Source organism: Thermobia domestica, chromosome 7 (assembly GCF_964235325.1).
Source record: "Thermobia domestica chromosome 7, izTheDome1.hap1.1, whole genome shotgun sequence".
NCBI classification, from domain to species: domain Eukaryota; kingdom Metazoa; phylum Arthropoda; class Insecta; order Zygentoma; family Lepismatidae; genus Thermobia; species Thermobia domestica.
Window position 1 is genome coordinate 45,426,949 of NC_137460.1, and position 27,532 is coordinate 45,454,480.

Consider the following 27,532-nt stretch of genomic DNA (forward strand, 5'->3'; position numbering starts at 1 on the left):
TCAACTTTAACGCGTATATTTTAGGGCCTTAAAATATCTATCACTTTACAACCTATAGATGAGTATACATTAGATATAGTATAAAAAAGTAAACAGTTTCATATAAAACACAACAACAATAAGCATTCTCCTCCTGATGAAGTTAACACTACTTAGGAAATGTACACATTCGAAACTTCTCTTGTTCCGTATCTAGTAAATTTGATCAGATAACTGGCTATTTGATAATTTGCCTTCATATCCGCTGAATCACATAGTTATGTGAAACAAACAAACAAACAAACAAAGTGTGTTATCTACTTGTATCAACTACACGTTTTTTGGTGAACTAAGTATGAATTGTTAAGTTTTACTCTAATTTGATTAACATGTACTCTATTTTGTGTCAAAGGTATATCTGAACTTTTAATCTGAGTACGCGAAATAAGAAGTAATTATCATAGTTGGCTTTACATAATATTACTTATCATCTATTTTAAATTTGAGAAGAATAATACAATCTATGATTTATCTATTCTGACAAAAAAATACAGTAACACTTGCTCAAAGTGACCTGTTTGGATTACTTTGGTATCAATCAAGTTTCTTTGGCATCATTCAACAAAATACAGCTTTTTTGTTAAAGTTAGGCTGCAAATGTTATTCGGTTTGGACAAGATTCACTGTACATAAGCTCTGCACAAAGAAAGTAGTTTTTACGAATTTCATTTTCTTGATTGACTTCAGAGGGACAAAATGAAACAAAACAACATCCATGCGCTTGTTTTATCAAGATATAAATTTAGTCTGACGAATAACAAAGGAACACTTGCTCCTTGATAGACTGAAGAACGAAAATAGCAGCAATCAGAACTGACAGATCATATCAGAAGTTATAATAACATGAGATAGAAGAAAGCTTTTAAGATCATCTCTTTACAAGCACTTTTCTTCATTATTCCACCATTTTCTTCTCCACTGAACTGAAAACGATTGAACGCATACCAAGCACTCTGCAGCGATTTGTATATGATGTGCATTTGATAATTTTATGGACATGGCATTTGATAATTTTATGGAACAATTACATACTCATTCAGCTTGTATGATACTTTCTTTTTTATATAAAGAAATTATGGCACTGTACTTAACTACAAACAAATTATTAAATATCCGTTGTACAATATAAATCATAAATGACATTTTCAAAAAAGGAAGAAAATTAGAAAAAAAAACAAATTAATTTCTAGTATTTCCTCCGAGTATTATGAGATTCATCAAGCAGTTCACACAAAAATATACAGGTTCTTGAACATTATAGATAGTCAAATAATGACATTTTCATTGTTTCTAGTAGTATCCCATGTAAAAAAAAAAAAAATCTTTAATATACCTAATTGTTTGCAGAACTACACAGACTTCCTGTATGACTAAATGAGCACACATACCGTTTAATAAATACATAAAGAACACGCTATATTCCTTTCTATAATATAAAAAAATATTACATCTCTTTTACAAATTGCTCGCATATCAACTTGCTAAACATCAATAAGTAAGCAATTTACAAAACACTTCTAGTGAGAACCAGACTTCAAGAATTTTTCGTAAGCCTCTTCATTCATCAAAGTTTTCAACTCGTCTGGACTGGAGAGCTCAACTTTAAACAACCAACCTAGAAATAGAGTATTGTCTTATTAGAAGTTACAAATAATGTGCATGTGTCACCGTTAAAAACTGAAACAGCAACATATATAGTTTGTTAATTAACAGCATTTTTTTTACACAGACAGTACATAAATAATTTGTTCTAACAAGAATATATATATATATATATATATATATATATATATATATATATATATATATATATATATATATATATATATATATATATATATCAATTGTCGAAAATGAAGGACATACTCTTTAGGGACATAAAAATTAAGATTTTCTCTATTGGAGCAATCCAAATGAAATCGACGACCAATGATGGTTGCTGACAAAATTTAGTTTTTTCTTAACTTTTTACCTAAGTTTGTACTACATTCAGGGAGTTGAAAACGGGGATTCATTTATTTTTTAGCCGCGCAGGTTTGTTTGTAGTGGCCATATTGTATAGGCGCCTGAGCGTATTTTGCACTTTCAGAGTATTCCGTTAAACGCTGTAACTTTTTAGATTTTAAAATTTATGAGTTCAAACCAAAATCGAATGAAAGTTAATTGAATGGACAACATTGCGTTCTGTGCACATTTCGACGTACTTCAGAACGTCGAAAGAAAAAGCTCTGAATATTGAGGTTGGAAACCTAGAAATGACCATTTTGAAATGTACATTTTGAAACGATATAAATGAGACTCACCTTCAATTTTTTGTCTACATAGAGACTACATAATAGACAACGTCCCAAACAAGTTTCAGGTCTGAGAACCATATACTTGATTTTCTGGAAATTTTTAAACATTGCAAATTTTCGAAAATCGTGTATTTTCACTATCAAATATCTCAGGAAGGACACAAGTGAAAAATCTCAAATTTGCACAAAATAAACGACAGTTCTTTAGTAACAAGTGAGTGAAATTGCATCACTGAGACTTGAGTAGTTTCTGAGTTATAAGTTTTTTTTTTCTTTGCTGGGACTTAATATCATGAAACGCCATGAGCCGTGCATATAAACTTCGTAGCAAAAGTCAAAATAACACGACAGAAATGCTTAATGGGTAAAGTATGCATAATTTATGAGTCATATCTTAAACAAAAAACGAAATTTCTGTGTTATTTCTTTTCTACCTATAACGCTGCTGTTAAGACATCAGTGAGGTAAACAGTTGACTAATTTGTGCACAGAGTTTGGCACTGATATTGAAAGTACGACCTGTAGGAGTTGTGAACTCTGTAGGTGTGTTTCCGGCGAACCTTAGTGATTGGCATCCACATTTTGTCATTCGTACATAGTTTAAAAGAGGTTCTTGGGCCATAGGGATGGAAAAAGTGATCGAAAAGATCGTTATTTTCCTGACTGATGTCTTTAATTCTCCCAATCCACCATTTCTCGTCGTAAATACAGGCTACGTTATCATTAGGTGCAAATGACAACATGCTATGTTCTGGAAGTACTGAAGTACTGCAATCAGTAAATTCATCTGATTGTAAGTATTCATAACATCTGATTTGTGTTTGGGTCAGAGGTACAGATCTGTGATATGATTTGACATTGAGAATTCTTCTACAAGTAGCAAATCTCGAATTTCTTGCTATTTGACTGCACTTCTCCTGATGAAACAGATAAATTGTATGCCTGAAATACTATCAACACAAAACCTATACATCTATTCAGTTGTTAAAATAGTGAATTTCACATCGTTGCAACAACTTATAACTTAGAAACTACGCAAGTCTCAGTAATGCAATTTTACCCACTTGATACTGAACAACTATAGTCTATTTTGTGCAAATTTGAGATTTTTCACTTGTGTCTTTCCTGAGATATTTGATAGTGAAAATACACGATTTTCGAAAATTTGCAATGTTTAAAAATTTCCAAAAAATCAAGTATATGGTTCTCAGATCTGAAACTTGTTTGGGACGTCGTCTATTATGTAGTCTCTATGTAGACAAAAAAATGAAGGTGTCTCCATTTATTTCATTTCAAAATGTGCATTCCAAAATGGCCGTTTCCAACCTCAATGTTCAGAGCTTTTTCTTTCGACGTTTTGAAGTACGTCGAAATGTGCACAGAACACAGAATGTTGTCCATTCCATTAACTTTCATACGATTTTGGTTTGAACTCATAATCTTTAAAACCTAAAAAGTTACAGCGTTTAACGGAATCCGCTGAAAAGTGCAAAATACGCTGAGGCGCCTATACAAAATGGCCGCTACAAACAAACCTGCTCGGCTAAAATGTAAATGAATCCCCGTTTTCAACTTCCTGAATGTGGTACAATGTTACGTAAAAAATTAAAAAATACATAAATTTTGTCAGCAACCTTTGACCTGGAAATTGGTCGATTTCATTTGGATTGCCCCTATTACGAGGGAAAATCAAAAATTAAGGTTACAAGCCAGATATTTATGGAGTTTCGCTTGTCATACAGGCATGAGGAGTGTGCGGCAATTTTAATACATGGAGTTAGCAACTGTGCAGAGTTTCAGCCAGCTATGGTGCTAGTTGTATGTAAATCCCGATGGCGACTCGTTTGGAAAACTGGCCTCCCGAAGAATTTTGCTCAGTTATTCGATTTCTAGGGGCGAAACATGTAACCGCGGCTGAAATTCACCGGTAGCTGGTACAGGTTTGCGGAGAGATTGTAATGTCTCGTCAGCATGTCGCTGAATGTTGGCGAAAGTTTGCGGCCGGTAAAGAAACCGTCGCCGACGAGAAGCGCCCTGGCCGACCCAGCACGCTGTTGAAGCAGTTTCGCTGGGACATCAACGACCACCCTCCCTAGAGCCCGGACCTCGCTCCAAGCGACTTTCACCTGTTTTCGTACTTGAAGGAGAGCTAGGAGGCTGCCGCTTCGCTTCAGATGAAGACATGAAACACTTCGTGACAACGTGGCTGAAGACGCAAGGACAGGATTTTTACCAGGAGGGAATCTTTAAACTCATCGCATGATGCGACAAGTGCCTCAACCGATATGGAAACTATGTCGAAAAATAACTTAATGTATGTACTATCTGTTGGCTGTATTGGTTGTATGAAATAATATATTCACGTTTCACTGCAGGCTTTGTAAACTTACTTTCCGATCACTCTTCTTATCATCAAAGGCTACGTATGAGACTTTGCCCTCAAAGCATGCCATTTTGATCAGTTCAATGCCATCTGTTGATTGATATATAGGTCATTCCATGTCAATTCAACCAATATCTTTCTTTAAAAAAAAAAAAATACATCCACTAACACAGATATTCTTCAAATTTGGTGAAACGTTTGTTTACTCAAACTGTGAACACACATATATAAATACTTAAAAAGTATATGTTTTGCATTAATTCAATGTTAAGAAGTCATTACAAAATACGTGAGTGGTATATGTTACAATCACAGTTTTCATCAGCTCCTTGAACAAAAGTCATTGTAGAATTTAAACTGCTGCACTTGTCAAAATGCGCGTTGATTATTTCAGATTTTATATTTTCTTTCTATTACTGTAAGATATGTTGTCGTCTTTAGTTTGCTTTTATAATCATATATTGACACGCTAAATTTTAATCACAAATATTTTCCTCGCTTTTAAGCAACTGCTCTATCTTGAAAATTGTTCATATTTGCACATTAAGTACCAAATGTTACACGAAATAAGCACAAGAAATGTTACTCTGGGATAGTGTTGTGAAGGCTCAGACAAAAAAAAAAAAAAAAAAAAAAAAAAAAAAAAAAAAAAAAAAAAAAACGGAAATTTTGGGAAAAATTTAAATTTTCAAAAATTTTACTATATTATGCTTTTAAAATGAAAATTATTCTATATTTACTAATTTACAGTTAAGATCATTGAGTACTTATGTTCCTTCTATTAGAATAGGGAAACTTTTGGCAACAAATATATGTACACCACTCATCCAAACACTTTGAAGTTAGCACCGTGATAGAATGCAGTTACTGTGGAAACAGAAACTGAAATATAATCCTAGTTAGATTAGTTAATATAGACGCATTTAAATTGTCTTAAGCAATCTTATGAAGTTCCCACTTGATGGCAGGGAAATGGTAAAACAACGGGTACAGAATAATTTTAGACATATATTAAAATTAAATATATATTTTATAGAGATATCTTCCTTGTGCTGTGTAAAATTTCCGGAAATTTTGAACTCATTAGAAAAAATCTTTTGTTCGGAAATATTGGTAAAAGCCGGAAAAAATTTTAAAACTATTTCTTCGCCTGATACTAATCTTACTTGTTGTAATATGTCTGCAGCAATGTATACAATGAATTTCGCTATCAGGACAAATACGTGAAGCAACAGGTTTTAATTTTACTTTTCGGTTTCCTGAGTATTCCTCTTTATAATTTGTATCAATGTATTTTTTGAACAACTCAAAAAGAGAGATGTTCTTATTTAAACATACACCACACAAGTGAGTAAATTTGAGCAGAAAGAAATATATTAAAGGGTTGAATACTTGAAACTTTCATTTAATTTATTTCTATAAAACTAAAGAAAAATAGCCACACCGTGAAAATTGCGAATGCGAATGATTAGCGATTTTCTTTATTACTAGTTGGCAGCAATTGCATACATCTCGAATTCTCAGACTTTCCGTTTGCCTAGCAGCTGCAACTGTACATTTAGTGGAGCGGAGGTTGCGTCAAACTGGCAAACTGTTGGAATACTGGGACTCTAGTTGAGTTGATTTTGAGTTTAACGTCCCTTTTAGCAGCGAGACTATATGAGACATGGACCTACTGATTAACGTGGAATTCGAACCACATGAGCTCCCGCCAGGAATCGAACCCGGGTCTTCCACGCCAAGGGCGCGTACGCTAACTGCTTAGCCACGAAGAAGCTCTACCAAGATTCTAATAAATTTTATCCGAGTATATAGAGTAAGTAGGGTATTATAGGATACGCTTTTATTTTAGTTGTTTTCACAAAATAAAATTTTAAAAAATGATATTGGTTGTGGTAGTACTTTACTGTCTACCCACAGGAGTTTTTTTTTTCCTTTACTTAAGGGCACATATGCGGCTGACTCGAGAATTCGATATAAACATGGTGTTTAAGGGTGAATCTTCCATACTTTTGCAAGTGTATATCTACAAGCAAAAGCTAGAGAGAAATAGCCCGTAACTAATAATTTGAAAGAAAATTCACATTTAAGGAATTACAGGCTGTCAAAATGTGTGAATGATATTTGGAGACCTATATTTCCAGCAGTATGAGTCTAAATCGAAAATAAGTTAAAACGGTGACACTTATAATCTTACACAAGAGCGGCAAATAGTATTCCCCAACGGCAGCAATTGTAATAAATTTCTCAGAAACAAATTAATTTATTGTGATTTGAGAAATTAAACAAATAATTGTTAACATCATTTCCGATCCGACACAATAAAACATCAACTCTACGGATTAATAGTTTTTGAAATATGAGTTCCAATTTTCACTTTCTCACATTTTTTTTTTTAAATTTATTGTTGGTGGTTGTCTTTGAACGTGAAATTGTTTCTCCGACTGTTAGTTTAGTTTTGTATCGCATTTTCGCCAGTTTAGGAAATTATTATTGCTATTATTTCATTTTACTGTTTTATGTGGATAGGAAATTGTAAATAAAACATCAGAAACAATAATAATAACAATGAAAAGCAACGCATAGAAAATGCAATATCACGTGTTTTTATCGTTGCATAGATTGTCTAAGCCGGTAGCTGGTTTTGAATGCGTCCATATCGAGTTTTTTATTAAGTACTGAACCTGTAACGCTGTCACAAAATGAATAGTTGGAGTTATGAAATCAATACAACCTTCATTTTTACGATAAAGATACAATAAGTTAATTTCACACAAATACTCATTTCCTAATTAATATTGGACCCGAATGCTATACTCGAATCTAGTTCCAAGTTCCTTCGTGACTAAGCGGTTAGTGTACGCGCCTTTGGCGAGGGAGACCCAGTTTCGATTCCCAGCGGGAACTCATGTGGTTCGGATACTACGTTAATCAGTAACTCTCGTCTCATATAGTCTCGCTGCTGAAAGAGACGTTAAAATCAACTCAAGTCGAATCCAGTTCATTTTCCCTCTTTTCTAATAGTTCTAAACCAAATACTAATTTTCTGTCTCCATTTTCAATGGAAAGTGAAAAGGTTTAGCAAAAAGAATATTTGTTGACCAATGCTAAATAACACATCAGAACTTGAAACAATTATGAAAAGATAGAAGGGCAGAAAAGAGAGTAAAGCTAAAGACGTTCTTGCTAGTGATCTTGTTTCCGAAACGTAAGATTGGCTCTAGCATCTCGAAATCTTATTAAGGCGCTTTATTTACAGATTCAATATAATATCGAAGTACACAAGATCTCTCTTTCGTCCATTCTATGACCAATCTCCAATAATATGATGTGCAATCCGTAATAGATTTGTTTGTACCATTGAGAACTTTAAATATACCCTAAGAGAAAATGTTGGATTTTTGAGCGTAGGTATATCTATTACTAAATGTTTACTAGTATATGTGACATAGAAAGAATCCTTCTGTGTTGAAGAAAAAATAATGAAATAATGTTGTTGTTGCAAAAGTAGCCCACGTCGGTAATTAAATTACGACCGAAAGTGTATCGCATTTTCCGATGCGATACCGCTTTAAAAAACGCTATATATATATATATATATATATATATATATATATATATAGATAGATAGATAGATATTCATTAAACGCTAATATTCATGTAGAATTCTAGCCTTACTTTAACCAAAATGATTCCTGTATTAAGAACATGTTCTAACCTTCTTCGTAACAAGACTTGTTAATTAGTCCTGGACTTTCCTCTACGGCAGGATTCTTTTCTACTATGGAGCCAGAAAGCGGACAATAAAGCTCACTAGCAGCTTTTACACTTTCCAGGGCACCACATTCATCTGAAAAATAGAACAACAAATACAATGAATTCTTTAATTTTTTTACAGTTAAATAAATTTACTTAAACACTTTTGGGCATAATATATATATTAAAGTAATTTAACTTAAGTATTCTTAAGCTATAGTTTCTCAGCCTGTGGTACGCGAGCCGCTGTTGATAGTATGTACAATTACTGCTCGTATTAATAATTAATATTAATATGCTTTGGTGGTTGGCCGATGGGAAAAATTGAGAACTCCTGCTCTAAGCTCAAGTACTTTGCACTAATTCTACCCGATTATTCTCTTTTTCATTTAAGAGCACGCAGCTACCAAATGAATTTAGTTCAACTCATCACTTACCCAGGGGTAAAAGTGGATCTGAAAAGATAAGGGGATGGTACGTAGCGGCATGACGTCACGCCGAGCCCCTGCCTATCTTTGCCCATTGTAATTTTTTTAGGAATTGGCGGACGACATACATTTTTTAGGAAGTGCAGGGGGACGGCATACATATTTTTTGGAGGTGGAGGGACGGCGTCTCCCCGGACTTTTACCCCAGCACTTACCTAAATAAAATAATAAGTTAATGCTTAAAATTCATATCTTAAAGAGAAAATGAATTACAAATTCATCTTCATTGAAAGCTATATTAAATTTAAGGAGATTTATTATTAATGTAGTTCCGGACACAACGAATAAACCATTTACATTGGAAGCAAATATTAATTAAACACGGAGGAATAATATTTCAGCAAGCTACAGTACGGGGTTTTAAGGCTTTGTACAATTATAATTAATTTATTACAATAAACTTACAATCATAAATAATACACTAAAGGGAAGAGTAACTCAAACAGTTTTGTACGCACGCATATGATGTACTGTTTTCTCTGTCTGCCGTTAGAAAACGCTAGTGGTAAAGATTGCGACTAGTGAGCAGAAAGCTTTTTATGTTTTACATTTTGCAAACACTGAATTTGTAGATACAGTGCAACTTACTTTTCCATGTTAAGTTTAATTGCAATCCACCAAGTGATGATAACGTTTGTATATGGAATTATCAGTTTGAAAACACCGGCTGTCTGTGCAAAGGAAAGAGTACGGGACGACCGAGAGTGACGTGTTAAACGAGAGAGAGTGAGTCTTTCATGCGTAGCCCCAAGAAATCATTTCGAAAGGCTAGTAGTGAATTAGCAATTCCATTGTCGTCTGTGGGGAGAATTTTAAGGAGGATGATAAAGAAAGAGGATTGAAGGAAATGTTGCAATAATTACTCCGAACACACTGATCATAGTTTGGGAAGAACTCGCCTATCGACTCGATGTTACCGTGTGACGAATGGAGTTCATGTTGAACACTTGTAGCAAAAACTTGTTTGATATGCTCTTTCGTTTGATGTATTATTTATAATCGTACGTTAAATGCAATAAATACTACAAGGTCTTAAAATCTCGATATTCATTTTGAAACACCCTGTATTTTAAGGTATCATCTCAAGATTCGGCTGATGATAATGAGAACCTCATTTAGGATAATAGATTGAGTCATTTGAGACTAAAATTATCAGACTGCAAAGTGAAAATGCCAACCATTCTTCCGGGCATACGATTCGGGCTTTCTAATTGCGAGATCTAGGGTTTGAACTCAACAGCCGGTTACTCTAACTGAACTATTTCCTCAATCGTCCGAGAATTGGTAGAAGAATAATAATACAATAATAAAAGGTCAAAGTAGCTAATGTAAGGCAATAAATAAACGGAACTTATATTTAAAAGACAAAGATATTTTATCGTAACGTCTTTATTTTAACACAAACTACTTTGAAGGTTTTGCTGACTCTCCTTCATTGTGTAATATTTCATTACACTGCTGAACTTACGATATGACGAATATTACACGCTGAAGAAGGGATAAAGAGAAGCCTTGAAACCGTTTGTGTTAAAGTAAAACAAGGATGTTAAGTTATCTTTGTCTTTTTGAATTGTCTTATATCTTGATTGTTTTATGTTTGTCTTTTAAATTTTGTGAATGCATTCTATAGCATTCACTAGTAAATAAACTGGGATCGACTCGATTTTTTAATGATACATTTGTTAATAATGGGTGATATGCATAAAGTGAGATCTTACACTTTGCTCAAGATTTTGAGATTAATCTCAAGGTTGTATGTATAAAATGCTACACAACGTGACGTCCTCAGTTTTAACCTAAGACACCTGAGTAAATGCTTAGAACTTATGAATTACACTGTGATCTCTCAGTTTTCTATGCATAAAGTTGAGTATCATCTCAACTAGCTGAGATTAATCTGCAAATTGCGTGAACCATCTCAGTACTTGTCTCACAGTGTGTGAGAGTGGATCAAAGTGCCTGAATTTATGGATGTGGAGCCAAAAGGAAAAGCATGCAAAGTTCGGAGAGACTGATTTGCATGACTACAAACGTCTATATAGATTTGAAAAACAAAATATAAATTTAGTTCTCCAAAAGGACATGTTGGAACGCTTTTAATTTCTGTTTCGCTGTATTTGTCCATGTTAGTTTTGTTCGTCGTTCATTTGTGTCAATCGAAAATACATCGCCAATGAATTTTCTCAACTGGTATTCAAATGATTCGAATGGAAGAAGATCCACTGCATATAAACAGAGACAGTGTAATTTGTCTTACTACTTTTTTTTTTCATTCATTGTAACTATGAGATAATTGTTACCTTCATGAGCTTCCCTGAAAGTACTGTACAACAGTTGTTCCAGAATAATTGAAGCTGGAATACTTGAAGAAACAGTGCAGTGCCTAGAATAGCAAAACCTATCACGTTGCACTCTCAATAATAAAAAATAACATATTAAAAAATAAATACATGATGATGTAAGAAGAAATCACTTCTTGTTCTTTAGCAATTCATAGTGGACACCATCTTAGGGGCTCCGGTGCCCCCTTTACTTCCAATTTCAACACATGCGCTTTAGTACTTTCTCTGTGTGATTAGATGTAACTTTTTATGAGGAACAAGACTGCACTTGATCATTTTTCTCTCTCCTATAATTTTGGAACTACTCAATCTGTTTTTTTTTTTTTAAAGAAAAAAGAAAAAAACCTTTGACTCCCGTTCTTTAACCCTTTCTCGATGTTTTTGGGAAACCAAGATAGCCATTTTTTTTTCAAAATTCCCGGAAAGCCGTTGCATGTGTTTGCACTTTCATTTTGTTTTCCCATCACAAATGCAAAAATGTTCCCATTTTTTATGTTATCCAATACAAATTAGCTCCTCAAAGTTGAAACGGAGTTGCGGCCGGATAGTACTAAGAAGTTGGTCGTCACCGTTTTATATTGCTGGAATATTCAACATAAAACAAACATCGTGCCTTAATGCTGGATAAATAACGCTACTGATTTTAATTTTACTCACATGTTTTCACTCGCTGCACACCTATAAATTCCTGATTTAGAAAGAAAAAAAGGAAATAAATACTCCCGCCTTCATTACGTCATTTCTATATGAAACGTCATCAAATCCAAGTTTACATGAGACGGAACTGCATGTCACAGTGAGAACAATCTAATTCGCTATTCCTTCTTTTTTTGTATACGAATTACGAGTAAGAACTATCTAGTCTAGAAATAAATTCTGTTACACACTTTTTTGTGAATATATGAAATACGGTTTGAGATTTTTCAATTTTATTTTAATATGTTAACCACATACATTCTTTACAATTGGCACCTAACAAACTTCAAAATGTCCACCATTGGCACGCACACAGGTTTTGAGTCTCTTGGGCCAGTCATCTATTGCAGTACGGAGAGTATCAATCGGAAAATCCGCCACTGCTGCCACCAAGGAATGCTTCAAACTTTCAAGTGAAGGGTGTCTTTTCTTGCAGACCATGTCTTCTAACACTGCCCGCAGTTTGTATTCCAGAGGGTTTAACTCGGGGCCACCAGAAGGCCACTCAGAACTAGAGATGAAATCTGGTACATTGGCTTCCAACCACTGTTGTGTCACCCTTGCCTTTTGAGCTGGCGCAGAATCCTGCTGGAAGGTCCAGTGATCATTGTTAAACATGGTGTCACTCAAGTCCTTCACAGTAAGCTCCAGAACAGTTTCCACATATACCATGGCACTTGTTTTTACACCTTGCTCACAAAAGTGAAATCTGGTATGGCCTTCATAGCTCACCCTCCACCTAACCATGACTGAGGAGGGGTGGTGACCTCTCTGAACCTTAGGAACTCTTGCACGAGCTTCTCGAGAGCTTGCCGCATATATATCCTATCATTTTGCCGGTTAAAGCTCTCTTCAATGGTAAAGATGTCCTCGTTGGTAAAGAGGATTTGCCGATGTTCATTGTTGGCGTTACCGCTGTAGGAGCTGTCTTGCTTTCAGTTTCCTCTGCTGCTTCAGCTATGGTGTCAAGAAATGCCCCGTGCTCCGCCCATAAGCTTTGATATTCAGGTCTTCAGAAAGTAACCTGGACCTTGATGAGCTCCCGTGCCATGATCTTCTGCTTCCGGAGTGGATTTCGCCGCACACGGGCAGCCACTGTTCTCACACTGCGAGGAGGTCCACCCCTTGGCCGGTCACGTACACTGCCGGTATCAGTAAACCGTTGGATTGTCCGGCAAACAAATCGTTTGCTGATTTTCAGATGTTTCAGCAGTTTGAAAACCCCACTTCGTGAATTTCCACCCTTATGCAAGGCAATCACTGCAACTCTATTTTCGTACTCACCCCACTCCATGCTTAAGCGAAGCAGATTCACCCGTTCTCTTTCCCTGTTCGACACACACTGGCCAGGGCTGACCTTGAGCTAAATTGTACCTTGCCACCTGCACAACAAGTTCTACAGTCAAAGCCAAAAGTTTGTGACTAACTAGTAAATTAACTTCATTCGACTGGTGAGATGTACTCACTAGTACTTACTTATCTTTATGCATATCACCCAATGACACTATGTATGAAATGACATGTTTTATTCTTAAATAATACAAAAACTTACCCATTTGGTTAAACTTAGAACCAACATCTGGAAGTTGAGCGTAGACAACATCGCCTAATGCATCCTTGAAGAAAGTGAAAACGGAACATTAATAAGCTAGCAATACTGAATAAAAACGACAGAAGAAAATGCAAATGTAGCTGGAACTGACAGCTTCGCTACATTTAATAAAAACTAAGTCTGTATGTATTATTTATATTTATATATTTCTAAAGTTTCATTCTTTAAAAGAAGCAGGATGGTTGTAATAAATATAGCTTTAATATAGAAGATAGTCGAAAACAGTGGCGGATCTTCAAAGAAGACAAATCGGTAAGAACATTTTATCAGTACAAGCACCGGTAAGAAAACAAAATATTTACTAATTCTTGTACATGCAGCTTGTAGGAATAAAATGTGTATTAATTTCCAAAACTTGTAACAACACAACCGTAACTTTTACTATGAGTAGCCACTGGTCGTACAATTCATGAAACAATTTTAAGACAACAACAAATAGCAAGGATAAGAAAAAAAAAAAAAAAAAAAAAAAAAAAAAACCTCCAGAAACAAGATTCTTCTTTACCATTGATATTAAAATATCTTCTGTTAGCAATGCATATTGTACACTTTAAAACACCAGAAATATTTATATACGAAGTTGTTACTTACTTAAATATTAGAAACGGGCAAAAATAAAGAGCCAAAACATGTGATCTATAGCAACATTGATCAAAAATTTATTTATTTTTACACATGCACATATTTCCACAGAGTTAAACACCGAAAAAGTTTCGCTATATTTGTTAGGAAGATTATTGATAAATTATCTGGTAAGTTGTTGATATTAGAGCCATGGACACTAAACTCAAAACCAAAAAGATATGGTAGTAGCTTTGAGTGCTAAACTAAATTCACTAACTCTATGGCCTAAGGAACCCGGAGGTTCAATGACGCGTTCACAAAAGCTCTCCATTGACTTCCATCCTTAGCTAACTGCATCCAGTTTCTACTTTGTATTCCAATCTCTGCGAGATTCATTCCCTACTTTTAGTCGACATTTAATTTCTTCGTGAATATGGTTTTCCTCTGTTAATACTGATCCTAGATATTTGAAACTATCCATTTTATCAAAAGTATTATTTAATATTTTAACACATCCATAATTTGCTGTATTACGGTCCCGACGCACTTCCATGTATTTAGTTTTCTTTGCATTTACTTCTAAACCCATGTCCCTGCATTTACTTCTAAACCCATGTCCCTGTTTAATAAGATCTCTGCATTTCTGTCTATTGTTCTCCTATCGTCCCCTATTAAATTTACATCATCAGCATATGCCATAACCTGGTGAATACCGTTCAACTCTAGGCCCTGGTTGCTATCTTTGAATTTTCTTATAGCGTATTCCAGAACAAAGTTAAATAATAATGGCGACAACGCATCTCCTTGTTTCAGGCCATTTTCGACGTGAAAGTTCGTGGACAAAAATTTTCCTACCCGGACTTTACTTTGGGATTAAACATATCTTAATTAATCTAATTAGCTTTCTCGGTATTCCAAGTTCTGTAAGAACGTTGTATATTTCTCTCCTAACCGAGTCGTACGCCTACGCTTTGGGTGCATTTTGAATAAAGTTTTTCGTCTTTACACACTTGAAAACTCTTTGTAGATGAATGGTCTGTTGTTTATTGTTACAGTAATGGAAAAGACAAAGGACAAAAAATGATAACCAGATTAAACGTTTATCAGGTTTGAATATATGATGGTATAATTAGGACGTGTCCTGTATATACAAATTGGTAATAGGAGAGTTTCTATTTTGAAGTAGAAATTCAGGGTTATATGAATAAACGTTGTGCTCGTACAGGTCGTATAATTGAAACTGAAATAAAATGAAATTTTTCAATTTATCGTCCCACAATAATAACCTTTAGGCTAAAAAAGGCTATGATTAAAGCAAGTAAATGATGAAAGAAATGGTAGAATGAGACTGTGGGAGGAAACGGGAGTACCCCAAGAAAACCCACGGACAGGATGTTGTTCACCGCAAACTTACCTGGTCGGGGATCGAACCAGGAACCCCACGCACAGGCTGTATAATTGTCGCTTAAGATGAATGTACTGACCTATCCTAGAGTAACTAATCTTAACATGTCTGATAGCTCTTATACTTTACAGCATACCAGAGAAATGCACCCTGATATGTTTTAGCATCATCAACAGTACTGAACACTGATATCTAGTAAATGTACAGCATGACTGGTCAACAGTTTGGGTCAAAAAATATCTTTGAGCGAACTATGAAGGAAAGGTACAATATGTTAGTATTTGATACACTACCTCGTATCTTGAGCTACTTCGTGGATATATGGTTGGCGTACGTATCTCTGACATGGGATACCCGGGTTCCATTCCAGGTGGGAACTCATGTGGTTCGGACCCTGCGATAAGCTGTAGGAGGTCTAGGTCTCAAATAGCCTCGCTACTGGAAAGGACCCTAAACTCAAAACCAAAGATGATACGGAAGAAGCTTTTGATATATTTTGATTAAATTTTTTTGTCTTTACATATCTGAAAACTCTTTGTTGGATTAGGCAAACTATTATGAACTATCTCTAGTGTTTTAAAGTTAACAATAATAATCTCTCTCTTTAGAACACAGACGGCCCTCCCAACTGGGATAGTGGCTAGTGTGTGCACTTTTGGTGCACACCGAGTTTCGGGTTCGATTCTCGATGGAAGAGCATTGAAATTTGACAATGGATTCCACCTTAAACCATAGGTACATATCTCATACGGCCTTGGTGCTGAAAGTTTAGCAAAAATCCAGTACAACCAAGATATCAGATCAACTACTTCAACACACAGAGTTTTAGAGTTTTAATTTTTTCCCCTTTCCCTCAACTAGCTCAAATTTTATCGGTATTCAAAACAGTCAGATTTTATGTTTCACCAATTTTGATGTTTCCTACAAAAGGTGAATTTTAAATAAACTCACATTTTAGGAAACCCTTCTATTTTCTTAAAAAATGTCTATTTGGCAAATTGCTGTTCAACATGAACATTGATGCGTTCATGCACGTGTTAAGAAAATCCTTTGAGAAAAAGGTAAATACAACTGGAATATGTTTCTTAAAATAATAGCTGCTTGTTATGTTTTGTTTTTTCCTTAAACAGAACCAAAAATGTAGCACAGTAGTATTCGAAAATAAGTTTTAAAAAGAAATTTAAAACTTTGTAAGTCCATCAGTTCATATTATTTTCTATAAGTATTATTAATTTCTCTGGAAGCTAGCCACTTTCTACCTGTCTGTTTGGAACTTTGAAAATATATTCCTACGCCCTAATGTTAAATTCACTGCTGTATCTAGTGCACCTGAAAAGTATATGGGTGTGTACGTCATAATTCGTTCTGAGAAACGTAAAAGGATCCGCTCTCAAAATTTTCTAATGTTCCTCAAAAGTCAGTGAAGAGGAAATCAGGTAAGAACCACCTTCGTAGATTGTATGTTGTGAATGCTGTTAATAGTTTCCTATTATTCTTTGTAAATCCCAACAGTACAACGAATCAAATGATGGTTCAGATGACTAAGTACTTGTTAAACTATAGAATTCCATGGTTATTGGGAGCTACATACCAAGGCTCGTTATATTCCTCTTCTATAGATTTCTTTACAACTCCCTTTACTGCGCAGGGTGGAAATGAAATTAAATATTCTAGTGTCACATCCCATCCTTGTGCTCTTTAAGCTAAAGGAAGCGGATGATTAATGAAAAAGATTATGAAAGAATTGGTGGAATGCAAATGTGGTAGTAAAAAGGGTTAACCTATGAACATGAAGTTATCCACGACAAACCCTCATGTCCTGGAAAACGTGGACGGAAGGAGCTGTTTCTTGAAATTAGAAGGGATAATACAGAAGAAATGAATTGATTTTGAGTTTACCGTCCCTTTCAGCAGCGAGGTTATATCAGACGGGACCTACTGATTAACAGGGAATTCGAACCACATGAGCTCCCGCTGGGAATCGAACCCGGGTCTCCCACATCAAAGGCGCGTACGCTAACTGCTTACAAACGAAGGAGCTCCAATACAGAAGAATCCCAGGTGCCTTAACGAGGACCTGGGAACTCATACGTTTCGCAATAAAGTTGCGTGAAAACGTACATAATGTTTGCTCTTTTATTATTTATTTATTTATTTATTTATTTTAACCGCATTGTGTAGTCAATATGTGCCAAATTTACAATCTCGAGCTGACTGTTTACCTCGATTTCTATGCTATACAAAACTCCAGATTCCGTTAATTAGTTGTGTGAACATTGTGTCTAAAATAATGATTACATAAATAAACAGAAAAAAAAAGCACTATTTGTTTGAAGGTATCAGACATACACAAAGTTCTTCTTTAAGTTAACAGGTCATACTTTTATGCTGAGATTTAAAAAAAAAAAAAAAAAAGTCTTAAATCTACACTAATTTCCAGATTATTGAGATGATCTACTAAATAACAATAAAATCTTCAGTTTTAGGTATGTCTACTGTAAGAACATCACGAAGTTTCTCAGCTGCGCCTAAAGTCAATTACTTCGTGACTCGTATAAGAAACTAATTTCTTCTATTCAGGCGCTAAGAATATACTTTAAACTTATTTTTCAAAGATGAGAACATATTTAAAAACACGTTTATACAATAACACATAAATAAGAGCATTCAACAAATGATCTGATCGTTAATATACAAGTATATACATTAAACATAATTAATTTCTGAATCTTTAATTTTTTTTTCTTTCGTCACGACGAAAGAGCATTTTATAAAATCACTGTTAGTAGTGTCTCCATACAGTTTATTGCGTCAAAGGAACACACCGAACTTTTTTTTTTTTTTTTTTTTTTTTTTTTTAAGTATTCTCGTGATAGACCTACCATAAAATCCAGTTCTTCATTTGGCTTTACTAAAAACGAACATTATTAAAGCAGCAGATATGAAAGATCAATAAATCTTCATGGGCCTTAAGTAAAATTCGGTATTTTAGCATTATCTCTTTTTAGGGTTGGCTGGTTTAAACCAGCTGGGTTAAAAAAAAAAAAAAAAATACCAACAACGAAAGAATGTTAAGCCACGAAACGAAACTAAATTGTATGCCTGAATGTCTGTTGTTTTTTATTAAGAAGCAACGGTTGTTTAAATATATTGATAGAAATTGGCAAAATTTATCAACTGCCTATATAGCTTCCAACATTAGCTCGGTTTGGTCTTTCAGTTTTAATTTAATTGAATGGTATCTACATACTAAATTGTAATTTAATATCTCAGTTTTAGCATACTGATTATGATACATTGACCATAAAATTTTACATGCCAAGCAACAAGGGAATTTTTCCATTGCTTTGCATTTAAAGTAATAACAGGATTTTCCCCAATGGTTAAGGCGGAGTTTCCCGATTTATATATAATTCTATATAATGGTTTCATTTGTGCAACTGTTTATCTTTTTGTCCTTCTGAAAGGCCCCTCACAATTATATTAACAAGATGTCAAGATCAGTACAACGTATTTTTATCAGGAGTCCTTCGTGAGTGAGTCGGCAGACTCATCGCATTTGTGGCCAATTAGTCCCAGTTTCGAGTCCAAATAGAGAACAATTTCTCTCGGATGTAAGCTGAGAAGCAGTTTGGATTTCGCTTTAAGCTTACGTGACACCTCCCAGCACAACCCCTTTGCTGCATAATGACACGAAGGCGAAACAAACTTATTTGCGTCCATATGTAACATAAATACACAGAACAAATTATTTAAACCAAATAAACCTGGTTTAAACCATAAAAACAGGCTATAAACAAATAATAATAATAATAATAATTAAAAAATAAAAAAAAATATATTTTCTTTTCAATAAAATCCATGGTTTTTGCCAACTATGTCTCTTTTTGGCAATTAACATTTTGCGTAGTTCAGCAGGGAATTTTCTGAAATACGTAATACACTGTGATTCGTCCATGCAGGGTTCCGACCTGGGAGAAGGCGTACGTTTTAAACTCGATGATAATGTAACTAGGATATCGGTTTTCACGGTTATCATTTCTGGCTTTCTTGACTTACATTTCGCTATTTTATTTATTTTTTACTGTGTAAGCAGACAATTAACATAAAAATACTGGATTCGGATATACGAACGATATATTCGGATATACACAATTATATACACTTATACTTACTGAAAGTAATATAATCTCTAAATATTTACATATTAATCTGTTCAGTTAACGCCTGGCCAAGGAAAACGGTACTTATTTTCCCTGTATGACGTCATTACAACTCTCGCGTGACATCAGCGAGAAATTTATATTCATCGATCTTGATTAAATATTATATTAGTATAAATAATCATTTTAGTACCAAAAGCACGGGGTGACAACTTGGTTGCTTGAGAGTTTGAAGTGATTAAATGTAATAAATTTCAGTGAAATCAGAGTAAATAATATGAATGTCGAAGCCCACTTCTTGTGGTTGATTTGTCCTGGAATGATCAATGTGCTATTGTACTTATCTTACCTGTGCATATTGCGTAATTCCTATTGTTCCAACGTTTCCTTCAATTTTGATCCATTCATGCTTGTCTGTATATAGGCGTTCTGAAAGAAGAAAAATCATCAGTGGGAAGAAACTATTTGACATTTACTAGTATTTTCATACAGAAACTTATATTTCCGTATTATTTTAGAAAGTGATAGAGATCACCTACTTTATTTGTAATGTTTTATTTAAGACTTTTCCAGTACGGTTTAAGCAACTATTGTGTGTAGTTTTTCAACAGGTTAAGTCATTCGAATGAAGACAATCACTTATGAAAACATCTTGTTCTTTAGATCTAAGTGTTTCTCAAATTGTGAAACTGAACAAATGATCTCTTGATAAATTAATTTCTGTAGGGAAAAATAATAAGTAAATAATGTTATAGAGTCTTCTTGATGGAAGTGCAACAGATTTCACTAATCTTCTATAGGCACGAACTATGTGTAAGTCTAATTTGGAAACAATTTGTTCATTTTAATGTTTTTAGAAGTTTTTCGAATTTAATAACTAACCGAGCGAATGAAATACATATTAGTAAAAAAAAATATATAGCACTAACTTTCTTTGAATTTCTCAGGATATAATATCCGATATTTCGATAATATCGCGTATTCACTGTCATAAGCAGCGTAGAGGCTTCAAATATAAGCACGCTTAAGGTTCTCAACTTCAACAGAAATCTTTATTTAAAAAAAAAAAAAAAAAGTATTACCGGTATATTTTTATGGGGTTATATATGCGTTTCCTTTTCTTTGTAATTTAGTTTAGTGTAAATGTACTTAACACTTACAGAATTTTACTTACAATAATTTATTTTGCAGCCGTTTGGATTCCTTAGCATGTACACTCATGTCCAAAATTATTGTCGCATGCCTATAAATACGTTGTTGTAGCAATATAATTTGATAACGAATTTGCTTAGTATTTCTTACAATGTGTATAATCGGCGAAGACATGTATGTGGCAAATTTCATCACAATCATCATCATAGGTATTCTGCCCTTATTGGCAGGTCACTTGTCACAGCTGAGAAGCTTCCATACTCCACGGTCCTCCGCTAACCTCTTCGTCTTCACGTATGATCTTTTTCTTTTTGAATCATCCATTAATTGTAATCTCATTCGCCCTCCCTCTCTTTCCCGTCACCATACCCTCTAGGAGTCCCTCATGATACAATTTCTTCTTAGGCAATGTCCCAACCAGTTTCTCTTCCTCTTTTTAACAATATCTAAAAGTGTTCTTTTCTCCCCCGCCATTTTTAACACCCACTCATTCGTTTTCCGCTCGACCCAAATAATTCTTTCCATTCTTATCCACACCCACATTTCGAAGGCTTCCAGTCGATTTTCATCACCTTTACGTAGTCCATGTTTCCGCCCCATACAGTACAACACTCCACACGAAGCATTTTATGAGTCTTCTTCTCAACTCTTTATTCAGGGTCCCACAAAACAGATTTTTCTTCTTCCTAAAGACTTCTTTCGCCATTCCTATCCTTGCTTTTATTTCACGTTCGCACTTCATGTCATTACTAAGAATGACACTTCATGTCATGACAAAAGAGCAGTAAATAAGAACAATTTAACGAAAATAAAACTTTCTTGTCCATTTAACAATATTTTGTTTTACTCATTCTAATTTTCGTATTTATAATTCTTTTTCTATGAAATTTACCACAAATATACGTTTCCCGATTACACGTATCAGTATTAAAAGTACCCTGCAAAATCATTATCAAATTATATTCTTACAAGAAGACAGTTATAGATATGCGACAATCATTTTGGACATGAGTGTACGTGGGAAACTAAAGACATATCGAGAAGTGAATAGAAATACTTGTATTTACCTATGACAAATTGTAATAAGTAAAATTCTACAGATGTTATGCGCACTTATACTAAGCTTAACTGCAGAGAAGAGAGAATGCATACATAAAGTAGCATCCTCCATCTATACACACATACAATTCGTTAATTGGTTAAAATACGTTACATAAAAAAAATCACTTTAGCATATGAAGAGCCTGTTCCTACATGTTTTTAAGCCTCTACGGTCCTTGAAAATGAATTCATCAGTGGTGCTATTCGAATTTTTAAACAACCGGTTATATATATATATATATATATATATATATATATATATATATATATATAGGATGTCATGAGAAAAGGACCATATTTTGAGAAGGGGCATGACAAACAATCGTTCGAAATATCGATGAAGAGACCACTCTATTTCGTACACGTTGCTTCGAAGGCGCATATCTCCGGAACTAATGAAGATATCAGTCATTGAAAAACAGATAGGTAGCAAACGTAATAGACATCAGATACGTATTACGTTCATTACACTTATAGATCCCAATATTCCGGACAAAACCAGGGAATTCATATTCAAATTTCTGTCTTGCCCATTGAATTAAAACAATTCAAAGTTGCTTGCTTCTACAACAATGTAAGCGAGCGGGAAAAGTACAGAGGTGCCTTTAGAGGTGTTTGTTTGGCTTCTTTCTTTCACTCTTGACTAGGTTATGCGTGTGTGTGTGTGTTTATGCCTGGGTATAACTAACGGTTAGTATCATTTCATTTGTATGAGCCTAAGTGAGACTTACACGCAGTAAGTGTCTATGGAAAATTAGTAAAATCTCCAGTACTTTCATCAAGAATTGTTTTCTACAAAAACAAGCTTCTTATAATATCAATTGTTCATTATTTTCAATTTTGGAAATTTTGGACATAAAGAGCAAGATCTATTTTATAAAGTGAATCAATCTTTGTTTAAATGACTTAATCTGTTGAAAAAGGATCACAGACTAAGTGGAAGAGTAAACTTTCCAGTTACGTAAACAAGTTACGGTGTGTTTTTATTATTTTAAACCAATTCATTTATTTGTGATTTGCTCAATGATTACGATTCCGATTACAAAGGAACACATTCCTCGCAATCAGATCTTTCAATATTTCGACGAACCAGTTCCTCCAAAACGGAATCGGGTTAGCCATCAAGGTAGTTCCTACTATCATTAATTATTTTAAACATTGCTAAGCTACAAAAGTTACGTGATCTTTCTTATTTTCTGGTAGACAAGAGTCACTCTGATGTAGCGACTGGAACAGATTCGTTCAAAAAACTGGAACGATCTGAACCAAATCACTGAACCGAAAAAATTGAAATAACGAATGAATTGCTGAAGAAAATACTTGCCATAACATGTATTAACACGATATGTACAATTCTGAACTTAAAAAGTATGAGTATTGAATACTAAATGGATTCAAGCTTTTTTCTGAAGACTTCTGTGCAATATGAAACGATTACTACAGTGTCAAAATTTTTGAACCATTCTGTAATCAAGAAACCGATACACTTTGTTTAAACCTGCATTACTAAGATCCCATCATTACGAATCAAGATGCAAGTTTCACTTACATTCGAATGTTATCCCAGAATGGTCAGATATATCGTAAATATCGCATTTTATTTCCGTTTTTAAGAAAAATAAATTTGATTAGGCCATAGATTTTTAAAAGATTATTCGATTTAATGATTTAAATCACTTTATTTTAATTAATCAACTTTGGTTTACGGTAAGTTAAATACTTGTTAAAAATATTTAACAAACCTTGTCGAAACTGGCGATAGGAACTAGGGACTTAACCATTAAAGTTCATTAAGAAAGAAAAAAGCTTCTCGTTTCGATTCCACGGATTTTTTATTATTGTTATTTTCGACCCACACCAGGAGAAAAAGCAATATTTAATGATCTGTAGACTAAATAAAATAAGAGATTAATAAAATATGATGATAATGAAACATTATGAATGGCGGGGTGAGAACGTGGGAGAAAGTGAAGAACCGAAAAAAAAAAAAAAAAAAAAAGAACCCACAGACACAATACAATGACACAAGAGAAGGAAATTGTATGATTGGGTAAGATCTCACTTTGACTTGGACAATGACTGGAATTGGTTTTCATAGAAGCTGGTTTTCACTTCATTTAAAGTATATTAGGTTAGGCTAGGCTAAGTTGGTTTAGTTTCGTTCAAGTTAGTTTACGTTAGATTAGGTTCCAATGAGTATCCAAGTCAAAGTCAAAAAACTTGCCTATGACCGTAACAATAATGTTAATAATAAATCGAATGTGATCGTTTCATGCTCTATTCCAACTGAAAAAGCTACTGGGCATCCGTCAGTTCGTCCCGATTATATACACTGTCCTAATTATATGTATTGTTTTTAAACCGTACAGTTCGTTGGCGATGTGAAAATCAGGTACTTTTATTATGTTCTAAGACTGAACTAACTTTAGCAGCACGACAACCCGCAAGAATCAAAGTTTATCACATATCAAGTGATTTCGGGTGCTTTCGAAGTGACATCCTTCATCATTAATATAGTTCTTTTTCTTTTTTTTTTTTAGTCTCCTACATACCGATCCTTTCTTTTTTTATCTTTTCAATTATTTTATTTAAGTCCCAGGATTATATTTTAGACGCTCGATATTCTACTTCACTAAAAGAGCCGGTAATATTGCAATACAATAATCAGTACTAGTTAGCGACAAGGTTCTAGAAAACAGGTCCACCTCTAGGGGGCCACGATAGGTGAATTACGACAGAGTAAACTATTTCAAACTATAAACTAACCAAAATACCACTTTATAGAAGAATTTCTTCCAATAATCTACGTTATAAAATAACAGGGAGGGCAGTGCCACCCACCACATACCTCAAACATATTTTAAAATATATGCTATTAGAAGAAATCTTTCATTGCAAGTAGAATTTTGGTTAATAATTTCGAATAATATATTTTATCATAATTTACCCAACTTGACCCCCAAAAAATAGTAACTAGGAACATCAATAATACCAGACAATGCAGAGCAATATACCCATTGCGAACAAATGAATTTCAAAGAACATCACACTGTATGTCACAAAATACATCTTGTAAACCCATAAAATCTAAATACACACGAATTGCAAAACAACATATTGCTATATATAAATACTTGGACAGATTCACACAACACAATCACATATCACGTCTACCGCCAATGAACAATTCAACATCGACTCCGAATACGAAAACGAAACTGATTGAATTTCCAACGAAATAAAAAGTCAACTAAAAAAAAAAAAAAAATATGCACGTAAAATCAAAGAAATAAAAAAAACTTTATTATCTAAAATTATAATTAATTAAAACATTATTATTACCGGTACTTTATGAATAAAACAATAGACCACATATAACTAGTGTGCTTAAGTAAAGAAACATGGTAATGGAGTGTTCAAAGATTAAGTTCAATGTTCTTAGTTTTCGTAATAATACATTTCAACGATAAAAAAAAGTCCAAAAACTAGACGAAAAAATGAATCTTTGAGTTTTACCTCCCACGTTTATGCCGGCTAGGCTAAAGAAGGAAGGGACGACAAATGAGTGGAATGAAGAAAGTAGGAGGAAACGGAAGAAACCCGCGAAAAACCCACGCACACAGTGTTGTTCACCACAAAGTTAATTTGGCGGGAGTAGAGTTTGAGTCCGGGACCCCATGCACCAGAGGTGAACGCTCTACCACTGAACCACCGCGGCCCCTAATTGAAAGAAAAGAACGCAGAAAACAATAAGGAACGAAAAGGAACCAAAAAAAGATACGTAAAACATGTTTCATTAGTTTTACAAAGGGGTACCTGTGTCCTAGAACCTTTCGCTATTGAGCACAGACTTGTACGCAGCTTGTAACCAACTTCCAAATACGACAATTAAACGATACAAGCTAATTACTGGAACAAGTATACGAAGAGCTAGTTTTCATTTGAGCACAATCAACCAGTGACTGAATTATTAACATGGAAACTAGTAACGCATTCCAATCTTGCAGGAATATCCCTTCAAGATGGATGTTAAATGGAAGTGAATTATGAGTGAATACTGAGAAAAACTACACGGTCACGATTTTCTCTGCCAAAAGCTCACATTGTCTGGGAACGAACCAGAACCCCTCGCGCCTGAGGCGAACTGAACAAGTATCCCCTTCATGGCTAACTAGTTAATTTGTGTGAAAATGAAATATTCCAACTTAACGTCCCGCAATTATGCCCTTTAGTCTAAAGGAGACGGATGACTAGGGTAAGTGAATGACGACGGAAGAACTGGTGGAATGAGACAGTAGGAGACGGGAATACCTCGAGAAAATCCACGGACACGATGTTGTCCACCACAAACTTACTTGGCCGGAATTGAACCACGGACCCCATGCAGCAGAGATAAGCGCTCTACCACAGCCGTGTACCCCAATTAATTTGTACGGACACAAGTTCAACCCCAATGGAAGCTGAAACGAGCAGCGGGTTCAGATCCTACTTTAGACAATGGGCGTCATTTCCAGTAACTTTGGTTCTGAAAATAGACAATATTTCAATCGATTAGGCCCTACCAACCTTTTACGATTGATTTCTTTTTACAGAACAATAATTGTAACTATATATATTTATTCTAAAAATATGTGCTATTTTAGTGTTCAGTGGTGCCAATGGCTATCTCCACTTGTCTCGTGCCTTTTATACAGTTTTTGTTGAAAATTTTTAGTAACCTTTTATCTTGCAACTTGGGCGACCTTGGCTCTAAGAAGTAACATACCCATACGGATATAGTATACGAGAGTGCCTCATCATTTAGCGAGGACTCACGAAGTGCAGTCTTTTAAGGATTATTCATTGAGGATATAGGAACTTGAAAATGAGGTAAAAATGCGACTTTCATTTAATTACTGAGTAATATAAAATAAAATGTACGTCGGTTTGCGTTGCGTTTCGTTGTGTTTTATGGTATGCGAAGAATAATAATGTGCCCTTGTACGTAGTGTATGAGTATATGTGGGGGATTTGAAACACATATCGCATGTCACGTGCACGTGGATGCTTCTTACTACTTCTAAATGTAATAAAATCATTTTTATACGTAGTGCAACAGTAGGAAGAATCCACGCGCACAGATCATGAGGCACTGTTGTATACTATTACCATACTAGTAATTGGTATTAAAATGTTATGGTAAAATAAAATCCTTATCCTATTGATTTGTACATTACAATGATCACGATGTTGGGTTATTTCTCCACAAACAACAAAATTAATTGCTTTAACGCACCAGTAGCCAAAGACCTGAGTGGCGTATGAATATACCGCACTAGTAATTGTCCACGACCGAATGTTGCACAATTATTGTTTGTCCGTGTAATTCTCCCTAAATGTGAAGAAAAATTAGAAACACGGGTCACACTTTGAAATAAGCGAACACAAGCTGCCATTTTTTGCTAAATTTTCTTCACTACAAATTCCTCCGATTTCACACACTCCCTCCACACAGCTGATTCCACGCAAACACGCGGATCGCACGTCCAATGTTC

At 34.5% G+C, this 27,532-nt stretch overlaps 1 protein-coding gene across 1 annotated transcript; it reads right to left on the reverse strand.

The window, feature by feature from the left end:
• On the reverse strand, nt 1-27,532 carry ppl (glycine cleavage system H protein, mitochondrial). Its single transcript, XM_081764557.1, has 5 exons — nt 27,274-27,532; nt 20,095-20,174; nt 13,554-13,617; nt 8,438-8,569; nt 1-1,654 (listed from the first exon to the last, which is right to left on the reverse strand). The coding sequence occupies exons 1-5, from the start codon at nt 27,431-27,433 to the stop codon at nt 1,557-1,559; spliced, it is 534 nt and encodes a 177-aa protein (XP_081620683.1). The 5' UTR covers nt 27,434-27,532; the 3' UTR covers nt 1-1,556.

Bases quoted from the DNA above. Each gene is read 5' to 3' on its own strand.
- ppl (XM_081764557.1), bottom strand. From the start codon at position 27,433: ATGGCAGCTTGTGTTCGCTTATTTCAAAGTGTGACCCGTGTTTCTAAT. The intron at 20,175-27,273 runs GTGCGTTAAAGC...TTCTTCTTTCAG, and splicing joins ACTCAGGTCTTTGGCTACTG to AACGCCTATATACAGACAAG. The intron at 13,618-20,094 runs GTAAGATAAGTA...ACTTTCTTCAAG, and splicing joins GAATTACGCAATATGCACAG to GATGCATTAGGCGATGTTGT.